The sequence below is a fragment of the Panulirus ornatus genome, chromosome 4 (assembly GCF_036320965.1).
Source record: "Panulirus ornatus isolate Po-2019 chromosome 4, ASM3632096v1, whole genome shotgun sequence".
NCBI lineage: Eukaryota > Metazoa > Arthropoda > Malacostraca > Decapoda > Palinuridae > Panulirus > Panulirus ornatus.
Genome location: NC_092227.1, coordinates 75207964 through 75226380, shown reverse-complemented (window position 1 = coordinate 75226380; position 18417 = coordinate 75207964). Strand labels below are relative to the sequence as shown.

General features: G+C 49.2%; 1 protein-coding gene across 3 annotated transcripts in view; it reads right to left on the bottom strand.

Annotated features, from left to right (window-relative positions):
* LOC139745729 (aminopeptidase NAALADL1-like) overlaps positions 1-18417 on the bottom strand; it is a 72715-nt gene that overhangs the window by 45107 nt on the left and 9191 nt on the right. For 2 of the 3 annotated variants that reach the window (XM_071656229.1, XM_071656238.1), the window contains exons 2-5: positions 7937-8196; positions 4231-4403; positions 3112-3228; positions 2116-2217 (exon numbers count right to left, since the gene is read on the bottom strand). In XM_071656229.1, the coding sequence (XP_071512330.1) occupies positions 2116-2217; positions 3112-3228; positions 4231-4403; positions 7937-8196 (652 nt within the window). Of the gene's footprint in view, positions 1-2115; positions 2218-3111; positions 3229-4230; positions 4404-7936; positions 8211-18417 lie in introns of all 3 variants that reach the window. The other variant, XM_071656247.1, reaches the window with a different exon arrangement.

Genomic DNA, 18417 nt, shown 5'->3' with positions numbered 1-18417 from the left:
GTGACTGTGTCAGCGTCCTCGAGCTGATTTAGTTTGTAAATAAATAAAATTAATCAATAACGGCTTATTGTATTTAGGCGACCCCTTGGCTCACAACACACGTTGAGGTATTACAGGTACTACAGAACTGGCAGGTCATGATGGTTACTTGTTAAACAATTATAAGAAAGCTTAGTGAAGATCAAGATGGGCTACATATTTACGGACTTTGTAGAAGCACACGGATGAGGTAAACCTAGATAGACAGGCTGGCGGATGGACACGGATGTTTACAGAGTAAACAGAATGGTTTTAAGCATCATGCATTTGCAATCAAGTGATGAACAGTTACAGTAATACAGTCGTTGGCATACCACGGAGCCTTCCTAACAGAAAACGGAGATGTTCACTTACAAAGCCAAGAAAGAGTTACTTCCGTCGTCTTTAATTCACCCAAATCATCATCATCATCATCATCATTATCATCATCATCATCATCATCATCATGGGAGGCTGAGGGGGAAAAATTAAAGCGCTATCCTCAGGTGGGAGTGACGGAAGACAACCTCCATAGACAGAGGATCATCTCAGTGTGGCAGGGAACCAAGAACGCATATCAGAGGAGCTCCTGCTCGAGGTGGGTTGTCACCAGTGGCGGGGCTGCAGGTGTCTGATCCGCCCTGAAGAACCCGATCTCACACCTGGGTATGTTCCCCGGTGATGCCGAGGTCATGAAGTGAAAAACGAAGGGGACTGCGTCCACCTGATGGAGGACCGAGTCAGACTCGGCAGTTGACCTGACAAGATGGTTGATAGGATCGAACTCGAGTAAATGCGGTGAGGATGTGACCTCTCCATGTATATCGCCAAGCGAGAAATAAGTTGCAGGATCCTGTTCGTACGAGAGACTTGGTGGTCGCTATCTCCCCTAGCTTGTCGTCAGAGCCACAGATTAGGAGAATGGATAAAGAGTCTAACTGTTTGCTGGTAAATATCAAAGTGGCATTCAAGTATATGATAAGGAAATATTCATCAAGCTGTTCATCTCCTAGTACATGCTTCTCAAGTTTGGTCATCACATCTGAAGAAGCACAAAAAGCTGTTAAAGAAGTGTAGAGAAGGGCAGCAGAGGTCGTTGTACTCCAGGGGTAAGTCGTCGTACTCAAGGTCGTCTTACTCAAGGAGTAAGTCGTCGTATTCAAGGGGTTAAGTCGTCGTACTCAAGGGGTAAGTCGTCGTACTCAAGGAGTGAGGCGTTGTATTCAATGGGTTAAGTCGTCGTACTCAAGGGGTTAAGTCGTCGTACTCAAGGAGTGAATCGTCGTATTTAAGGGGTTAAGTCGTCGTACTCAAGGAGTAAGTCGTGTACTCAAGGGGTAAGTCGTCTTACTCAAGGGGTAAGTCGTCGTACTCAAGGGGTAAATTGTCGTACTCAATAGGTAAGTCGTACTCAAGGAGTGAGTCGTCGTATTCAAGGGGTAAGTCGTCGTACTCAAGGAGTGAGTCGTTTTATTCAAGGGGTTAAGTCGTCGTACTCAGGGGGTAAGTCGTCGTAGTCAAGGGGTTAAGTCGTCGTACTCAAGGAGTGAGTCGTCGTACTCAAGGGGTAAATTGTCGTGCTCAATAGGTAAGTCGTACTCAAGGAGTGAGTCGTCGTATTCAAGGGGTAAGTCGTCGTACTCAAGGAGTGAGTCGTCGTACTCAAGGGGTAAGTCGTCGTAGTCAAGGGGTTAAGTCGTCGTACTCAAGGAGTAAGTCGTCGTACTCAAGGGGGTTAAGTCGTGTTACACTTAAGTTAACTTATTTTCGATCATTTCTGGAGAGACAAAGTCACAGCAGGGAGCACCTCACGGGAACCATCCCCTCTGTGAGCCTACAGACTGGCACTGTGGGGGCCAACTGCTGTCGCTGAAGGAGACGTGGACGACGTACCACCGACCTCCAGGCATGGGACCGTGTGTATGCCGGGTCTTAACCCACCTGTGGTCCCCTGACTGTAGAGGAAGGGCTGTGTGAGGTGCTACCCACCTGGAGCCAGTGAGGGGAGGCAGGTTAGGTCTTACAGTGAACGGACGTCTGGCCTAACTTACCTGAAGGCGGTGACGAGGGGGAGGGGCAGGACGACTCTTTCCTTACCTGTAGGCGCTGAAGGGAGGAGACTCGACGGTGTGAGGCAGTGGGTTGAGGACCTCCGTGTGGTTGTCGTTGTAGGTGACCTCCACAGTGTTGGGGTGCTCGCTGGAGGCCATCACACGTACAGAACCCAGGACAAAACATAACATTTTATAATTCTTATCGCGTCAGTTTGTAACTCTTATAACATTCATAGATGGTGATTAGGTACCTATGATTCAGTCATTCAGTAATTTAATACAATTCAATTGAGAACTAATTCCACCTCAGAAACTGCCAGTTTCTTGTGATTATGACCCCGGTGTAGCACATGATGGGAAGTGGTCGTCATGATTCATATGAATAATCTTATCACAGAAAATGGGATGAGAGTTAATTGTGCTCCGACCACAGTGACGTCAGAATGTAACCTTAGGGCTAATACACGAAACACCTTCGTCCAGTGTTGTTCTCTTGACCTCACTCTGTGTAGCACCTTGAGCATCGCATCACAATCTTGTCTGCGGTGTTATGAGTCAGGCCACACCATCTTCAGATCTACATGTAAGAGGTTCGTGGCGCACGGGGCGAGGCCCAGAAGCCTACAGTGAGGGAGACAAGCGTTCCCCTCAGGCCGGTGGGAGGGACTGCCTGCTCTACCTAGGTTACCACAGGTCTGACTGCTATCGTCCATTGAGGACACGTGACCTGCACAGATGTGTACAACATAGAAATCATCTCCAAATACAGTGTATGTCCGTCTGTGCGTGGGAAGATGAAAAATGTAAATCTAACGTTCTCTTTCGATCTGCTTTACGTTAACGAGAGGCCAGAGAGGGGAGGCTGCTGTGGTGTAATGGGCAGAGGCTTGTCTTGCACAGTCTGTGGAGCCTTGTTACGTGAGATGTATGAAATGAGAACAAGGAAATTCTGACCGGGTGGATACCAGTACCTAAGCGATCTATTTGTTGCCTTCCTGTTGCGCCAGTGGCCAGGAGAGTGGGCAGGGGAGTGGCTTACGTGTCTGGCTTGGAGAGTTGGACGGTGAAGTGAGTGCTGCTGGTGAGGAGACCCTGCGCCTGCCACACACTCTCCACGAACTCCGCCAGCAGCTCCTTGGGCGTGTCGTCCAGCCTCCTGCAGGAACATCATCACGGGTTACCTCTCGTGACCCACTGTCTTCCTTCCCTACCCTGTCGACCAGTGCCCTCCCTCCCAGTCAACTAATGCTCTCCCTCCCTCTTCTGTTGACCGGTGCCCTCCCTCCCAATCAAACAATGCTCTCCCGCCCTCTTCTGTCTAAAAGTGCCCTCCCTCCTAATCAACCAGTGCTCTCCCTCCCTCTTCTGTCGACCAGTGCCCTCCCTCCCAATCAACTAATGCTCTCCCTCCCTCTTCTGTCGACCAGTGCCCTCCCTCCTAATCAACCAGTGCTCTCCCTCCCTCTTCTGTCCACAACTCCCCTCCCTAGCCTGTCAGCCAGTATCCTCCTTCCCCGTCAACCAGTGCCCTCCCTCTATACATCATCCGGTGCTCCCACCCCTTTATCAACCAGTGTTCCCCATCCCCCCATCAACTGATGCCCTCCTTCTCCCACATCAACCAGTGCCCTTTCCCCTGTCAGCTGGTCACTCCTACACCAACCAGTGACTCCCGTCCCCCACATTATAGAGTGCCTCTCTTCCCCATGTCAGCCAGTGCCCTCCCTCGTCCACATAACCAATTACCTCCGTCCCCGACATCACCCAATGCCCTTTCTTTCCCATATCAACCAGAGCCCCCTTCCCCAAACGAACCCGTGACCCCTGCCCCAGATCAGTCAGTGACCCCTCCCCCACATCAACTAGTGCTCTCTCTCTCTCTCTCTCTCTCTCTCTCTCTCTCTCTCTCTCTCTCTCTCTCTCTCTCTCTCTCTCTCTCTCTCTCTCTCTACACATCAACTAGTGTCTTGCTTTCCCCACATCAACCAGTGCCTTCCTTCCCCCTACACCAGTCACTGCCTTCTCCCCAACATCAGCCAGTGCCCTCCCTCCCCCCACATCAATCGCTGCCCCCTCCCCCACATCAACCAGTGACCCTTCTCCCCCATATCAACCAGTGCGCCCCCCTTCCCCAGATCAAGAGTGGCAGTAGACCTACCTCATGTAGTCAAGGATCAGTTGTGGCTGTAGGTTGCGCAGGAGGCGGGAGGCGTTGTAGTGGTGGGCCTCGCTGGCCGGGATGATGTGGTTAATGGTGTGGTGTATGGCCGTGTGACCCCAGGCCCGGCCTATACACACCCCCACCACCATACACACCAGCCCACCCAACATCTGCAACAGCAGCCAAGGTTGTATTACAACACTCCTCTCTCTCTCTCTCTCTCTCTCTCTCTCTCTCTCTCTCTCTCTCTCTCTCTCTCTCTCTCTCTCTCTCTCTCTCTCTCTCTCTCACACAACCTTACTGACACTGCTACTCCTAAACCTTGTTAACAAGGGTTGTGGTAGCAACTGAAAAAAAAAGAATATAATACCACAGTTTAATCATGTCACTTTGTGACCTTTACACACGGTACACCTGTAGACTGAAGTGTGTCCTCTTGTCGTTCTCATATCATTCATGACGTAACTGTGAGCTGATCATTCTAACTATGACGGTAGAGATACTATGTTCCTGTCATCTTGATACATACGGTCGACAGGTGATACAACTTGCTACTTATGACGGCATGTCGATATCATAGGGAAATGCGTCTTCAAGTAGCAAGACCCTCCCCTGGCCACATCATAGCATCCTAGAGTGGCTAAACCTAAGCCTGGCCACACTATAATATCCTAGAGTGATCAAACCCTCGTCTGGCCACACCATAGCATCCTGGAGTGGCTAAAGCCACGCCTGGCCACAGCATAGCATCCTGGAGTGACCAAACCCTCGCCTGACCACACCATAGCATCCTGGAGCGTCCATACCCTTGCCTGGCCACGCCATAGCATCCTAGAGTGGCTAAACCCAAGCCTGGCCACACTATAGTATCCTAGAGTGACCAAACCCTCGCCTGGCCACACCACACACCATAGCATCCTGGAGTGGCCAAGCCACGCCTGACCACACCATAGCATCCTGGAGTGTCCAGACCCTTGCCTGGCCACGCCATAGCATCCTGGAGTGGCCAAACCCACGCCTGGCCACACAATAGCAACAGAGGCCACAGCTGGGTTTGACGTCATGTGTTTCGTAGTGATGAGACAGCCTGGCGCGGATCCTGTGGTACGGGAGAATCGGCCAGCCCAGGCAGTGTTATACCCGGGTGGGTCCTGATTACCCGAACACGACGGTACGACCCTCGAACATGACGGTGCGACTTTCGAGCACGACGGTCCGACCCTTTGTGATGTCCTGGCCTTTGGCCTCATCCTTAATGGTCAGATCACGTCGTGTTCAGAGGTCGTGCCGTCGTGCTCAGAGGTCGTGCCGTCGTGTTGAAGGAGGTTGATATCAAAATTGTCTTCCGGTCCATAGACAACGAGCTATTCAGGGGAAAATATACACTGTACGTATCATTTATCATTAAGTCACGTATCAGAGGAATCCTAACCAGTTTGCTTACCTGTACAAGAGGAAACATAGACCTGGTGGAGGTCTAGCGGAGGAGAACAGATGTACGGGTATTATTGAGTTATAGGGAGGGAGAGGACACTGGATATATGGTCTTGCCTACACTGGGAAAGGAGAATGTGAAACATAATTACAACTTTAAAGATTCTGAATCCATTTGACCGTGTAGATATTGATCAGTTTTTCAGATTTAGAAAATGGAACCCCTGGAGTATATGAGAAGATGGGAAGGAAGAAACGAGAGTTGGCAGTGACGTGAAGCAATACTTCAGTGTTTATCATCATCATCATATCGTCTCCCAGTTCCATAGGATGGATCAGACAACTGCATCCTTTCACACCACATACACTACGCACATACTAAACCAACGCCGCCTCGTCTTAGGGTGAAAGATACACCTCCTCACTCTTGTAGGTGCTTCCCACTTGTCCACTTTTACACATTTGCCTCGTCATGTGAGACCAAACAAGCTCCAGTTACACCGGCTCCACACACGAGATGTTTCCAGGGTATCAGGTCCCCAGTCACCTTCCAGACACGAGATGCTTCCAGGGCATCAGGTCCCCAGTCACCTTCCAGACACGAGATGCTTCCAGGGCATCAGGTTCCCAGTCACCTTCCATACACGAGATGCTTCCAGGGCATCAGGTCCCCAGTCACCTTCCATACACGAGATGCTTCCAGGGCATCAGGTCCCCAGTCACCTTCCAGACACGAGATGCTTCCAGGGCATCAGGTCCCCAGTCACCTTCCAGACACGAGATGCTTCCAGGGCATCAGGTCCCCAGTCACCTTCCAAACATGAGATGCTTCCAGGGCATCAGGTCCCCAGTCATCTTCCAGACACGAGATGCTTCCAGGGCATCAGGTCCCCAGTCACCTTCCACACATGAGATGCTTCCAGGGCATCAGGTCCTCAGTCACCTTCCATACATGAGATGCTTCCAGGGCATCAGGTCCCCAGTCACCTTCCATACATGAGATGCTTCCAGGGCATCAGGTCCCCAGTCATCTTCATTTGAAGCATCCCACACCTTCCTCATTTTCCTCACTGCATCTGTTCCTCTCTTCCACGGTCTACCGCCCCTCCTCGTTCTTCTATGACCTTAACACTCACTCAGACTACCTTCACCTTTATACAGAGTGGAGCGAACACTGCCTTCGTCCAGACACCTGACCACTCTCCCATGCTTTCAGACTCACTCCACATCACCCGCTTCACCCCCAGACTGAGTTGTGAGATAGTGAATGTTGAGAACATACCACGTACAAAAGTTTGGAATAATTGTTAGATAGAGAAAGTTGAAGAGATGAATTCTCCGTTCGTGTAGATCTCTCTCTCTCTCTCTCTCTCTCTCTCTCTCTCTCTCTCTCTCTCTCTCTCTCTCTCTCTCTCTCTCTCTCTCTCTCTCTTCCCCCCCGTGCTGTACAAGTAGGTACTTACATACATTAATGTGATTTCCAAGGCAGTGTATGTTACCATGAGTGGGTAAGGTTGAGTCAGCTGCCATGAATAAGTATGAGGCGCTTATGAGTGGGTAAATCTGATACATCTACCAAGAGTAGGTACGTTTGATGCACCGTAACATGGGTAAATGAGTATGAAGCGACTACCATGAACGGATGAGAACGGAACGCCAACAGTGAATCATTTTGAAACAAGTACAATGAGTGGCTGAGGACGATACTGCAGGTAGGTACCATGACTGAGCACAGATGGTGCACCTACCATGACTGGACACGGACGGTGGACCTACCACGAGGGATGGTGGACCTACCATGAGGGAGCACGGACGATGGACTTACCATGAGGGAGCATGGACGATGGACCTACCATGAGGGAGCACGGACGATGGACCTACCATGAGGGAACACGGACGATGGATCTACCATGGGGGAACACGGACGATGGACCTACCTACCTACCATGAGTGAACACGGACGATGGACCTACCTACCATGAGGGAACACGGACGGTGGACCTAACATGAGGGAACACGGACGGTGGACCTACCATGAGGGAGCACGGACGATGGACCTACCATGAGGGAGCATGGCCGATGGACCTACCATGAGTGAACACGGACGATGGATCTACCATGAGGGAACACGGACGATGGACCTACCTACCATGAGGGAACACGGACGATGGACCTACCTACCATGAGTGAACACGGACGATGGACCTACCTACCATGAGGGAACACGGACGGTGGACCTAACATGAGGGAACACGGACGATGGACCTACCATGATACATATGACCCTGGTTTGTGCTGCTGGGGTGAGGTCCGGCAGGTGACGGGGTCGGGCCCCGCTGGGGGAGCTGACGATGGTGACGGCCTCAGTGCCGCCCCGACCCACCCGGCCGCCGGCGTCCTCGTCCTCGTTCTCGTCGTCGTCGTCGTCCTCGTCGCTGGGGTTGGAATGCCAGCGTGTGTAGCTCTCGGCCGACATCCTCAGTCGCTCCCGGCACGACACTCTGGACTGCAGTACGCTGGACGCTGCCGCTGTAGGCAAGACCCTGTGTTAGACGCACACCGAGATAATCATCGTTACGTCCTTGGGTACGACCCTTGAGCAGGGCGGCACGACCCTTGAGCAGGGTGGTACGACCCTTGAGCAGGGATGTACGACCCTTGAGCAGGGCGGTACGACCCTTGAGCAGGGATGTACGACCCTTGAGCAGGGTGGTACGACCCTTGAGCAGGGATGTACGACCCTTGAGCAGGGAGGTACGACCCTTGAGCAGGGAGGTACGACCCGTGAGCAGGGCGGTACGACCCTTGAGCAGGGCGGTACGATCCCCTGAGATGGGCGGTACGACCCTCGACCAGGACGGTACGACCCGTGAGCAGGACGCTACGACCCCTCAGCACGACGGTACGACCTACGAGTCTAATGGCGGTACGACCCTTGAGCAGGGATGTACGACCCTTGAGCAGGGTGGTACGACCCTTGAGCAGGGATGTACGACCCTTGAGCAGGGTGGTACGACCCTTGAGCAGGGTGGTACGACCCTTGAGCAGGGTGGTACGACCCTTGAGCAGGGTGGTACGACCCTTGAGCAGGGATGTACGACCCTTGAGCAGGGATGTACGACCCTTGAGCAGGGTGGTACGACCCTTGAGCAGGGATGTACGACCCTTGAGCAGGGTGGTACGACCCTTGAGCAGGGTGGTACGACCCTTGAGCAGGGATGTACGACCCTTGAGCAGGGATGTACGACCCTTGAGCAGGGATGTACGACCCTTGAGCAGGGATGTACGACCCTTGAGCAGGGATGTACGACCCTTGAGCAGGGATGTACGACCCTTGAGCAGGGATGTACGACCCTTGAGCAGGGATGTACGACCCTTGAGCAGGGATGTACGACCCTTGAGCAGGGTGGTACGACCCTTGAGCAGGGTGGTACGACCCTTGAGCAGGGATGTACGACCCTTGAGCAGGGATGTACGACCCTTGAGCAGGGATGTACGACCCTTGAGCAGGGATGTACGACCCTTGAGCAGGGATGTACGACCCTTGAGCAGGGTGGTACGACCCTTGAGCAGGGATGTACGACCCTTGAGCAGGGATGTACGACCCTTGAGCAGGGATGTACGACCCTTGAGCAGGGATGTACGACCCTTGAGCAGGGATGTACGACCCTTGAGCAGGGATGTACGACCCTTGAGCAGGGATGTACGACCCTTGAGCAGGGATGTACGACCCTTGAGCAGGGATGTACGACCCTTGAGCAGGGATGTACGACCCTTGAGCAGGGATGTACGACCCTTGAGCAGGGATGTACGACCCTTGAGCAGGGTGGTACGACCCTTGAGCAGGGATGTACGACCCTTGAGCAGGGAGGTACGACCCTTGAGCAGGGATGTACGACCCTTGAGCAGGGTGGTACGACCCTTGAGCAGGGATGTACGACCCTTGAGCAGGGTGGTACGACCCTTGAGCAGGGCGGTACGACCCTTGAGCAGGGCGGTACGACCCTTGAGCAGGGATGTACGACCCTTGAGCAGGGATGTACGACCCTTGAGCAGGGATGTACGACCCTTGAGCAGGGTGGTACGACCCTTGAGCAGGGCGGTACGACCCTTGAGCAGGGAGGTACGACCCTTGAGCAGGGAGGTACGACCCTTGAGCAGGGATGTACGACCCTTGAGCAGGGATGTACGACCCTTGAGCAGGGATGTACGACCCTTGAGCAGGGATGTACGACCCTTGAGCAGGGATGTACGACCCTTGAGCAGGGATGTACGACCCTTGAGCAGGGATGTACGACCCTTGAGCAGGGCGGTACGACCCTTGAGCAGGGATGTACGACCCTTGAGCAGGGATGTACGACCCTTGAGCAGGGATGTACGACCCTTGAGCAGGGATGTACGACCCTTGAGCAGGGTGGTACGACCCTTGAGCAGGGATGTACGACCCTTGAGCAGGGATGTACGACCCTTGAGCAGGGCGGTACGACCCTTGAGCAGGGATGTACGACCCTTGAGCAGGGCGGTACGACCCTTGAGCAGGGATGTACGACCCTTGAGCAGGGATGTACGACCCTTGAGCAGGGCGGTACGACCCTTGAGCAGGGATGTACGACCCTTGAGCAGGGATGTACGACCCTTGAGCAGGGTGGTACGACCCTTGAGCAGGGATGTACGACCCTTGAGCAGGGTGGTACGACCCTTGAGCAGGGATGTACGACCCTTGAGCAGGGATGTACGACCCTTGAGCAGGGATGTACGACCCTTGAGCAGGGATGTACGACCCTTGAGCAGGGATGTACGACCCTTGAGCAGGGATGTACGACCCTTGAGCAGGGATGTACGACCCTTGAGCAGGGTGGTACGACCCTTGAGCAGGGTGGTACGACCCTTGAGCAGGGATGTACGACCCTTGAGCAGGGCGGATGGCTATAACTCGACGCTTAAGGCCATCATATCCAAGGGTCGTACTGCAGTACTTAAGGGTCGTAACGTAGTACTCAAGGGTCCTAACGTAGTTCTCAAGGGTCGTATCGTACTTCTCAAGGGTCGTAACGTAGTACTCAAGGGTCGTAACGTAGTACTCAAGGGTCGTATCGTAGTACTCAAGGGTCGTAACGTAGTTCTCAAGGGTCGTATCGTAGTCCTCAAGAGTTTAAGTAAGATGAAATATCACAGTAAACAAACAGGCAAATGGGACAAGAAAATAGTCCTTGTAGACCTGACCAGAGAAAATGATAGTGGGACAGTGGTTCCAACATTATACGTTTTCTTCTTCGTCTCATACATTATAAAGATGAATGAGTATACAGTGTGGCAATAGCCTGCCTTTCCTCTCCCAGTAGCCGAAGTGATGCCGTAAAGTGATGACCCAGTCATGACCGCCTGGGTACTGAGATAACTGGGTACTGAGATAACAGGAGTGAGGGAGGGAAAGAAGAATTGACATAAATCTCCTGAGTTGTTTGTAGATCCGACTGTGGAAGGTGAAAAGATTTCAGAAAGAAAGAAGGAGGGGGAGGAAAAAAAAGTGGGAGGGGTACATTACAACGGTGAATCCATGTACGGCTGGTATCAACATAGAAACAGTGGGATGCAGCAGCAGCAGCAGCAACACTGACTATAATGATACCTGTAAAACAGAGAGAAGCAAACAACGTCACGACTCTTGATAAAGGATCGGTTTGAAGTGAGGTGACGACAGCGGGAGGGTCGAGAAGATGGAAAGCTTTTGATCCCACTCCAGCAGAGAGAGAGAGAGAGAGAGAGAGAGAGAGAGAGAGAGAGAGAGAGAGAGAGAGAGAGAGAGAGAGAGTTTTGTGATATTGACACTTGTTATATATTTGTGTTGTTCGTGATGGCGAGGCTGTTACCATCCAGTTCTTTCTGTCATTTGTGGGCTCCCGCAGTGCTCAGGAAGTCGGCTACTTCCACCGTGGGAGACCATAGGTCATAAGGTGGTGATGTGTGCGTGTGTGTGTGTGTGTGTGTGAGTGTGTGTACGTCAGGAGTGGTCGGTGTCTTCGTCACTGTGGTAACTGCATCGCGAGCATGACGGGGTCTTTGGATGTGTTGACACGGTGTCTGTGCAGTGTTGCCAGGCACGGGCGTAGACAGGACAGTCTGTGTGTGTGTGTGTGTGTGTGTGTGTGTGTGTGACTCAATGTACGTGAAATTATGGCTCCGAACTTACATCCGGATACGACATCCAACTGGCATGGTAGAAGGCGTGGAAGACTTTGTTGACTACTACTTTATGAAATTCAAAGATGCGATCACACATGCACAGAAAGGGAGGAGGCCACTTTAAACATTCGTGGGCCCCAGACTCTTCAACACCTTGCCTCCAGTTATCTACTACATCGCTGATACATCTTGGTACTGTTGTAGAGACGGGTGGTGTCCAGAGAGAGAAAACGGAACTCATCATTCCTGTGTGGGAAGACGCTGTGGCTCCTGACGGATCCGTGGGATGGCATATGAGACTGAGTTAAGAGGGTGGGTGATCAGTGCTTGGTCGTCGCGTCATTTCAGTATATATATATATATATATATATATATATATATATATATATATATATATATATATATATATATATATATATATATATATTTTTTTTTTTTCCTTTCAAACTATTCGCCATTTCCCGCGTTAGCGAGGTAGCGTTAAGAAGTTAAGAACAGAGGACTGGGCCTTTTTTGGAATATCCTCACCTGGCCCTCTCTGTTCCTTCTTTTGGAAAATTAAAAAAAAAAAAAAAACGAGAGGGGAGGATTTCCAGCCCCCCGCTCCCTCCCCTTTTAGTCGCCTTCTACGACACGCAGGGAATACGTGGGAAGTATTCTTAATCCCCTATCCCCAGGGATAATATATATATATATATATATATATATATATATATATATATATATATATATATATATATATATATATATATATATTGTTTGGTCAGCGTTATTGCGGGGGATCTGTGAGCATAGCTTTGTTGAAGTGTGAGGTGTGGATAAGCTTTCTATATCCTGTTGAGGTCGGTGGTTACTTAAGGAACAGGTAAGGTGGGAGGAGATCAAGTGTTGTTGCAGAGAATGAAATGTCAAGTCTACTGAGGTGGATCACACGTAAATAGAGGATCTTTGGTTCGTTGTCAAGGCGTCGAGCGTTTGTGTTTACGAGACGGCCACTGGTTGTCCTGACCGGTGTGTTGTATGTGTTCTAAAGCTTTGTTATATTCGCTCTGGGTCGGGTGGAAGAGCGGGCGGGTGAGGAGTTGGTGTAGGGTAAAGAGACGAAATGTTTGTACAGGATACTTAGAGTTTTTACTCTCTCTCTCTCTCTCTCTCTCTCTCTCATCCTAGTCAGGTGATAGTTGTGTTATGAGGACATTTAGCCTCTCGCTTGTAATACCTGCCTGTAGTGTAGGGAGTGAACGCCATGCGTGTGTGGTGTCTGATGACTGGAACAGTAGATGTTTTCTTAAGTGGGTGCGAAGTGCTGGTTCACTACGCTGCAGATCACTTCAATAACTGTCAAGTTTCATTTCTTTGCCCCAAGTAGCAGTGCTGTCTTTCTCTGCGTCACCCACGCAATTGTTATTGGTAGTTAGTCCAGAAAAACACAGTCTCTCCATCTCACATACAACAGTTAATCTGTAACTCGGACGACTCGTTTCTCGTAACTCTAGATTTTCCTGGAGATGCGGTGGGTAAGAGTGAATCCAAGCCAATCCATCCGAATCCGTTAGTTGTGAATCTCAAATCCTTGGGTGACGTCACGGAGACCAGCTGGTCGAATCCACACACTCTAGAGGGGTTGTGTCAGCTTGTCGTCTGCTGTTCTTACAACTCTCGGTGTTTCGGCTGACTTCCTTGAAGCCCAGAGATTAAGAGAGGCGCATCCAGACATTTCAGAGTATAACACACCTGCAAGCAAATCCACCACCAACTGCACAGTTCTATGACGAGACGAGAAATAGCCTGAAAACATTCCCCCAACGTTGGGAAGCAGCCAGGCAGCCAGCCGCGCGCAGGCTGACCAGGTTGTTGTTGTTGTGAAGGCTGGACACATGGTGATGGTGGGTCACAGCCGAGACTTGCACCTGGGTTGAAGTGGCACTTATCAGTGATGACGGGTCTCTGCGGGAAACCGATAAAGCAGCTTTTGCCAGGGAACAGAAGTGTGCGTCCCCTCCCCCGGCTGAAGAAATTCCAGAACCTTCGATGATTACCATCGATGGGATGAGTCTACAAATTCAGAAAATCTAAGATAAAAAACATTTGTGCAGTTGGCTCAGTACATATACTGACGTTAGTTCTTCCCGAAGGAGCCCACAGCCAACGTTTTGATGTTTAACATCCATCATAGATGGTGAAAGATGCGAGGGAAAGACTGATGCATTCATTGAGTTCAGGCACATACCACCAAGACACAGCATCTAGCAATTGTAGAAACTTCTCTCCAGTTCATGTAGCAGATCTTATGTCATTCCATCCAGCATGTGATGATACGTGTTCCAGAATCACACAGGAACAGTGGGATGAAGATGAGCTGCACGTGAGGCAGGAGGAAGCCAGCACTCGCTTGCGTCCACACCTCCGTGGAGGATTCACATGTACGCACGTATGTAAGCACCAATCGTTGTGCCTCACAAAACCTACGAGAGCATCCAGTGGGTGCAGGATGGAAGGCGTTGGACGCGAAACCGAACGTGGTATTGTGACCTCGAGAGGTTTGGTAGGGCGCTGGGTGACGGTGTCAGTCATGTATGACCTGGTGGGGTCGCTTGCCTTCAAGGGATGTGATACATTAGGCGTCCCTTCAGGTCAGTAAAATGGGCGCACTGAGGCAGATGAGCACCAACCATCATCACGCAACACATAGGACAGCCGTGGGATGTATTCACAGAACTGTTCCAGAAGCTACGAATTACCACTTGTCATGTCTATCCCCGCCACATCATCTTCTGACGTCAGTGTTTTGAGGTACTGTTACCTTGTGCTAAACGAGGCGAGGCTGAGTCCATCCCACTCTGCTACCGCCTCATGTCTACTGCCGCCTCTTCAGGCATGTTCCTCGAGCCAGCGCTGGTCGCTGTTTGGGGGGAGATGATGTGAACGTTAGGTGGCGGGGCCGTAGAGGTTGTGGACGGATCGAAGGTTCCGACGGCAAGCTGGAAATTGAAAGGAGGCAAGGGGGTGTCTTGTCACCTGCCCCTGAAACTGTCTGGCAACTCTTATCGCGTCACTGTTGCCAGCTCGTGAGCTTCTAGACTGCTGCTCATCCTGCCTGGCAGTTTGGTTGGAAATGTAAACAAATCTGTACATTGTAGACATGAAACAATCATCTTGTTAATCAAGAGGAGAAAGTGACCGTGGATGAATATAATGACGATACTCAACATTGTGACTGTCCCAACCGTGATATCATATAGAATTCAAATTCTATCTATTGTGTTGATAAACAAAGAACAAATTATCATTACTGCTGCCTTGTGGAAGGGAATTTTTTTGTAGTATTAAGAAACCAACCAGTATGCCAGGCAAGTGACTCTGTAACCTCTCGCACAGAAAATAGGTTTTCATACATAAAGTTGTTCATGTATTTCACGTGTGGGTGAAGGCTGCTACCTTACGTGCTATGTCCTCGGCAAAATGAGGATGTTTTGTAACCAGTTCAGTAAAATCATGATAGTTTTACATTGTATGATAACGAAAAATATGTTCTCAGGAAATTAAGTATACCATGGCTTTCGTGGTGATGCTATATTTTACATCTTTCCCAGGCATGTCTATACTACATGTAATGACGTCAAATTGAATTGATAACGTGATTAATCGGTTAACACTTAACCTCATGAATTACAAAAATGTGAAAACAGAAGAATCTGTTATTTGACAATATTTGGCTTGTAACAATACACAGACGAACGCTTACTCGACTAATCAATCTCACGCGTGTTGCACTTGACCTTGAAGTGAGTCACTATATTCATAGGTCAGTAATTTCTGTGTATTGCACGATGGCGTCCTGCGCCTCACTGAGTGGGAACCTTAAGCTTTCAGTTGACGGCTACCACTCAGCCCTCGTCATCACATCAGACCTTCGTCAGTAGACGTATACACATTCAATTATTCATAACCAGAACTCGCCATTTCAGAACGTGCTGGTGTCTGTCTAGTCTGGCCCATGGACTAAGAGGCTAGATATTGACCTGCGTGCCACCACACATCTTACATGGCGAATTATATCGTTTCTTGTTTTGAAGCACATTACATCATTACCAGTCCTTGGCTCCTCTGAAACTGCGCCTTTAACCTCATGCTGTTTTCTTGTCTTTCTTTTTTTTCCCCTTCCCTATATGTGTCTTATTATTTGAATTACTTTGAATAATCTTTTCAAATTTTTTTCCTAGATTCTCGCATGTTTTTCTTCAATATTTTCTGATATTTTCTAAGATAATGTTGCTTTATAAATTCACAGTGAAACATTGTCATCCTTAGCCTTCTGCCACTAGGAGAGAGAGAGAGAGAGAGAGAGAGAGAGAGAGAGAGAGAGAGAGAGAGAGAGAGAGACCATTCTTGAATAACCGTAGTCTGTACGTTTATTTTCCTCTCAGTGTGCACGATTCCTATACACGAGTTATTTTTGTCTAGTCGCGTTGATTATGGCGTGAGCTTCCTTACAGACGCCTCTTTTAATCTCTAGAAAAATCATTTCAGTAAAATTTATAAAGAAGTGACGTCGAAAATGGTTCCGTTCTCAGTGTGTATCGAGAGCCGTGAGAGTTAGGGACACCTTCTTGGCGTGACACACTAGGATCGCCTACTTTATGGTTCTTTCTGTCGTGTTATTTAATTCTACGTTTCACCCTGCCATGATTATGTCATTTGACAGTTTCTGAATGTTTGCTTTAAAACATTGAAGAGTCTGATATGAGTATGGATCACTTGTGTACTGGGAATGAGTTTCGTCACATTGGGTAAAACATTATATTGAACCTGATTCATCAATTGTCTTTGAACCTGTCTGTCGGAAGACAGTTACTCATATTTCTTCATAAGATGACTATACATGGTAGCACAGCATAGCATAGCATAACATAGCATGGCATATAATAAAGTATTCCGTTCAAATGTCATTTCCGGTGTTGACTAAATTATCTTGCCAGCTATTGTCAAATCTTAGATTATACGACTTTGGTGAAGTTTGCCACATTTTCGTTACACTTCTCATGAGTCACATTTACGTGACGACGGGAGTGTCCGTCCACTGGGTGACACGCTTGGCTCGGAGTTTAGTATTTGCAATATTGGAATGTATGATGAAAACATAAAGTTTATCGTTGAAGACTTCCTCTATTGAACAGTGTAATACAACTGTATACATTTAAGTGGATGATTCATCAAATTAGAATAAAGAAAAGTTGGATTTGCTTACAGCCAGAATGAGTATGTGGTGCCTAATTCGTCGACAGTTTAAATGTAATTGTATTTTATCAGTACCTGATTCATCACATTTGTTTCTAACCTGTGATGATGGCTTTAGAAATGCCATGAACTCTTATTTCTTAAATGAGTCGTGTCTAACGTGTAGTATATTGCACAGAATCTTAAGTCACAAAGTGGTGTTAGAATCTCACATCGCCACGGGAAATTTCACACTCGAAGTGATACGCATTTGTGACGTATGGATGACTTGTTTCTCCATTTTTGCTGACATGCGGTTGTGTAAAACATGTATTTTAAGTTTTTAAAGAGTAATCGATAATGGAAGCTTTACTGTGTATTACAACTATCGTATGATTTCAATATAATTTCGCACAAGGGAAGTGTACTTTCCCGAAGTGACGTCACAAGTATAAGCCCGGAAAGATATCTAACCAGGTCCCAGAGGGATTGCTATTGAGTCGGACATTTTGAGGTAACGCGGAAACAAGTTATCGTTCAAGATCCTGCTCGAGCACGACAGGTTCTTCTGGTCAAGCGTTGAGTTTGCACAAAGTTCCCAGAGAACGATCAGGGATTGGCTTGAGAAGTCGTCCTGGGGCAAGGTAGCGCAATATTGGGCGCGTTGTCTGTACAGTCACCGTTACTACCGTGGAAGGTCCCCGTTACCAGGGTTTGTGGGGTTATAGATGGCCTGTAGCCATGTTTTTAGGACACACCTGAGTGTTGACTGTGAGCTTATTGTAACACTAGAAGGAGTCTTGAGCGAGACGCACCCTCCATCGTCCATGACGCACCCTGGGGAACAAGTTGCTCTTGCCGGGTTCATCTTGTGGACCCATCGTAGGGTGGTGCTGGGCCCACCATGCGGTGCGGCAAGTGCGACGTCACTCAAGCAAGAAAATCATCCGTGCGTACATGGCGATCGCCATTATAGCCTAGCGATAATGCTCTCTCGCCTTACACACACAGAGGCCCCGAGTTCGATTCTAACTGTTGGAGGTTTGTATATTATATGGAAGTGCGCGTTCATATGCGATATATTCTTGTATATATATATATATATATATATATATATATATATATATATATATATATATATATATATATATTGTTACGAACACGTGTGTGTGTCCACATGTTCGTATATTTGAGTATGGTGTATCTCTGTGTATGGTGTGCCTTGGTGTAGGGTCTGGTTGCTATCGGCTCGGATCTCAGTTCCCTGACCGTGTTGATTGTCCTAGCAATTATGTTTTGAAGCAGATGTTGACCAGTCCTCTAGCACCCAAACCCTTGTCAACGGTGTCA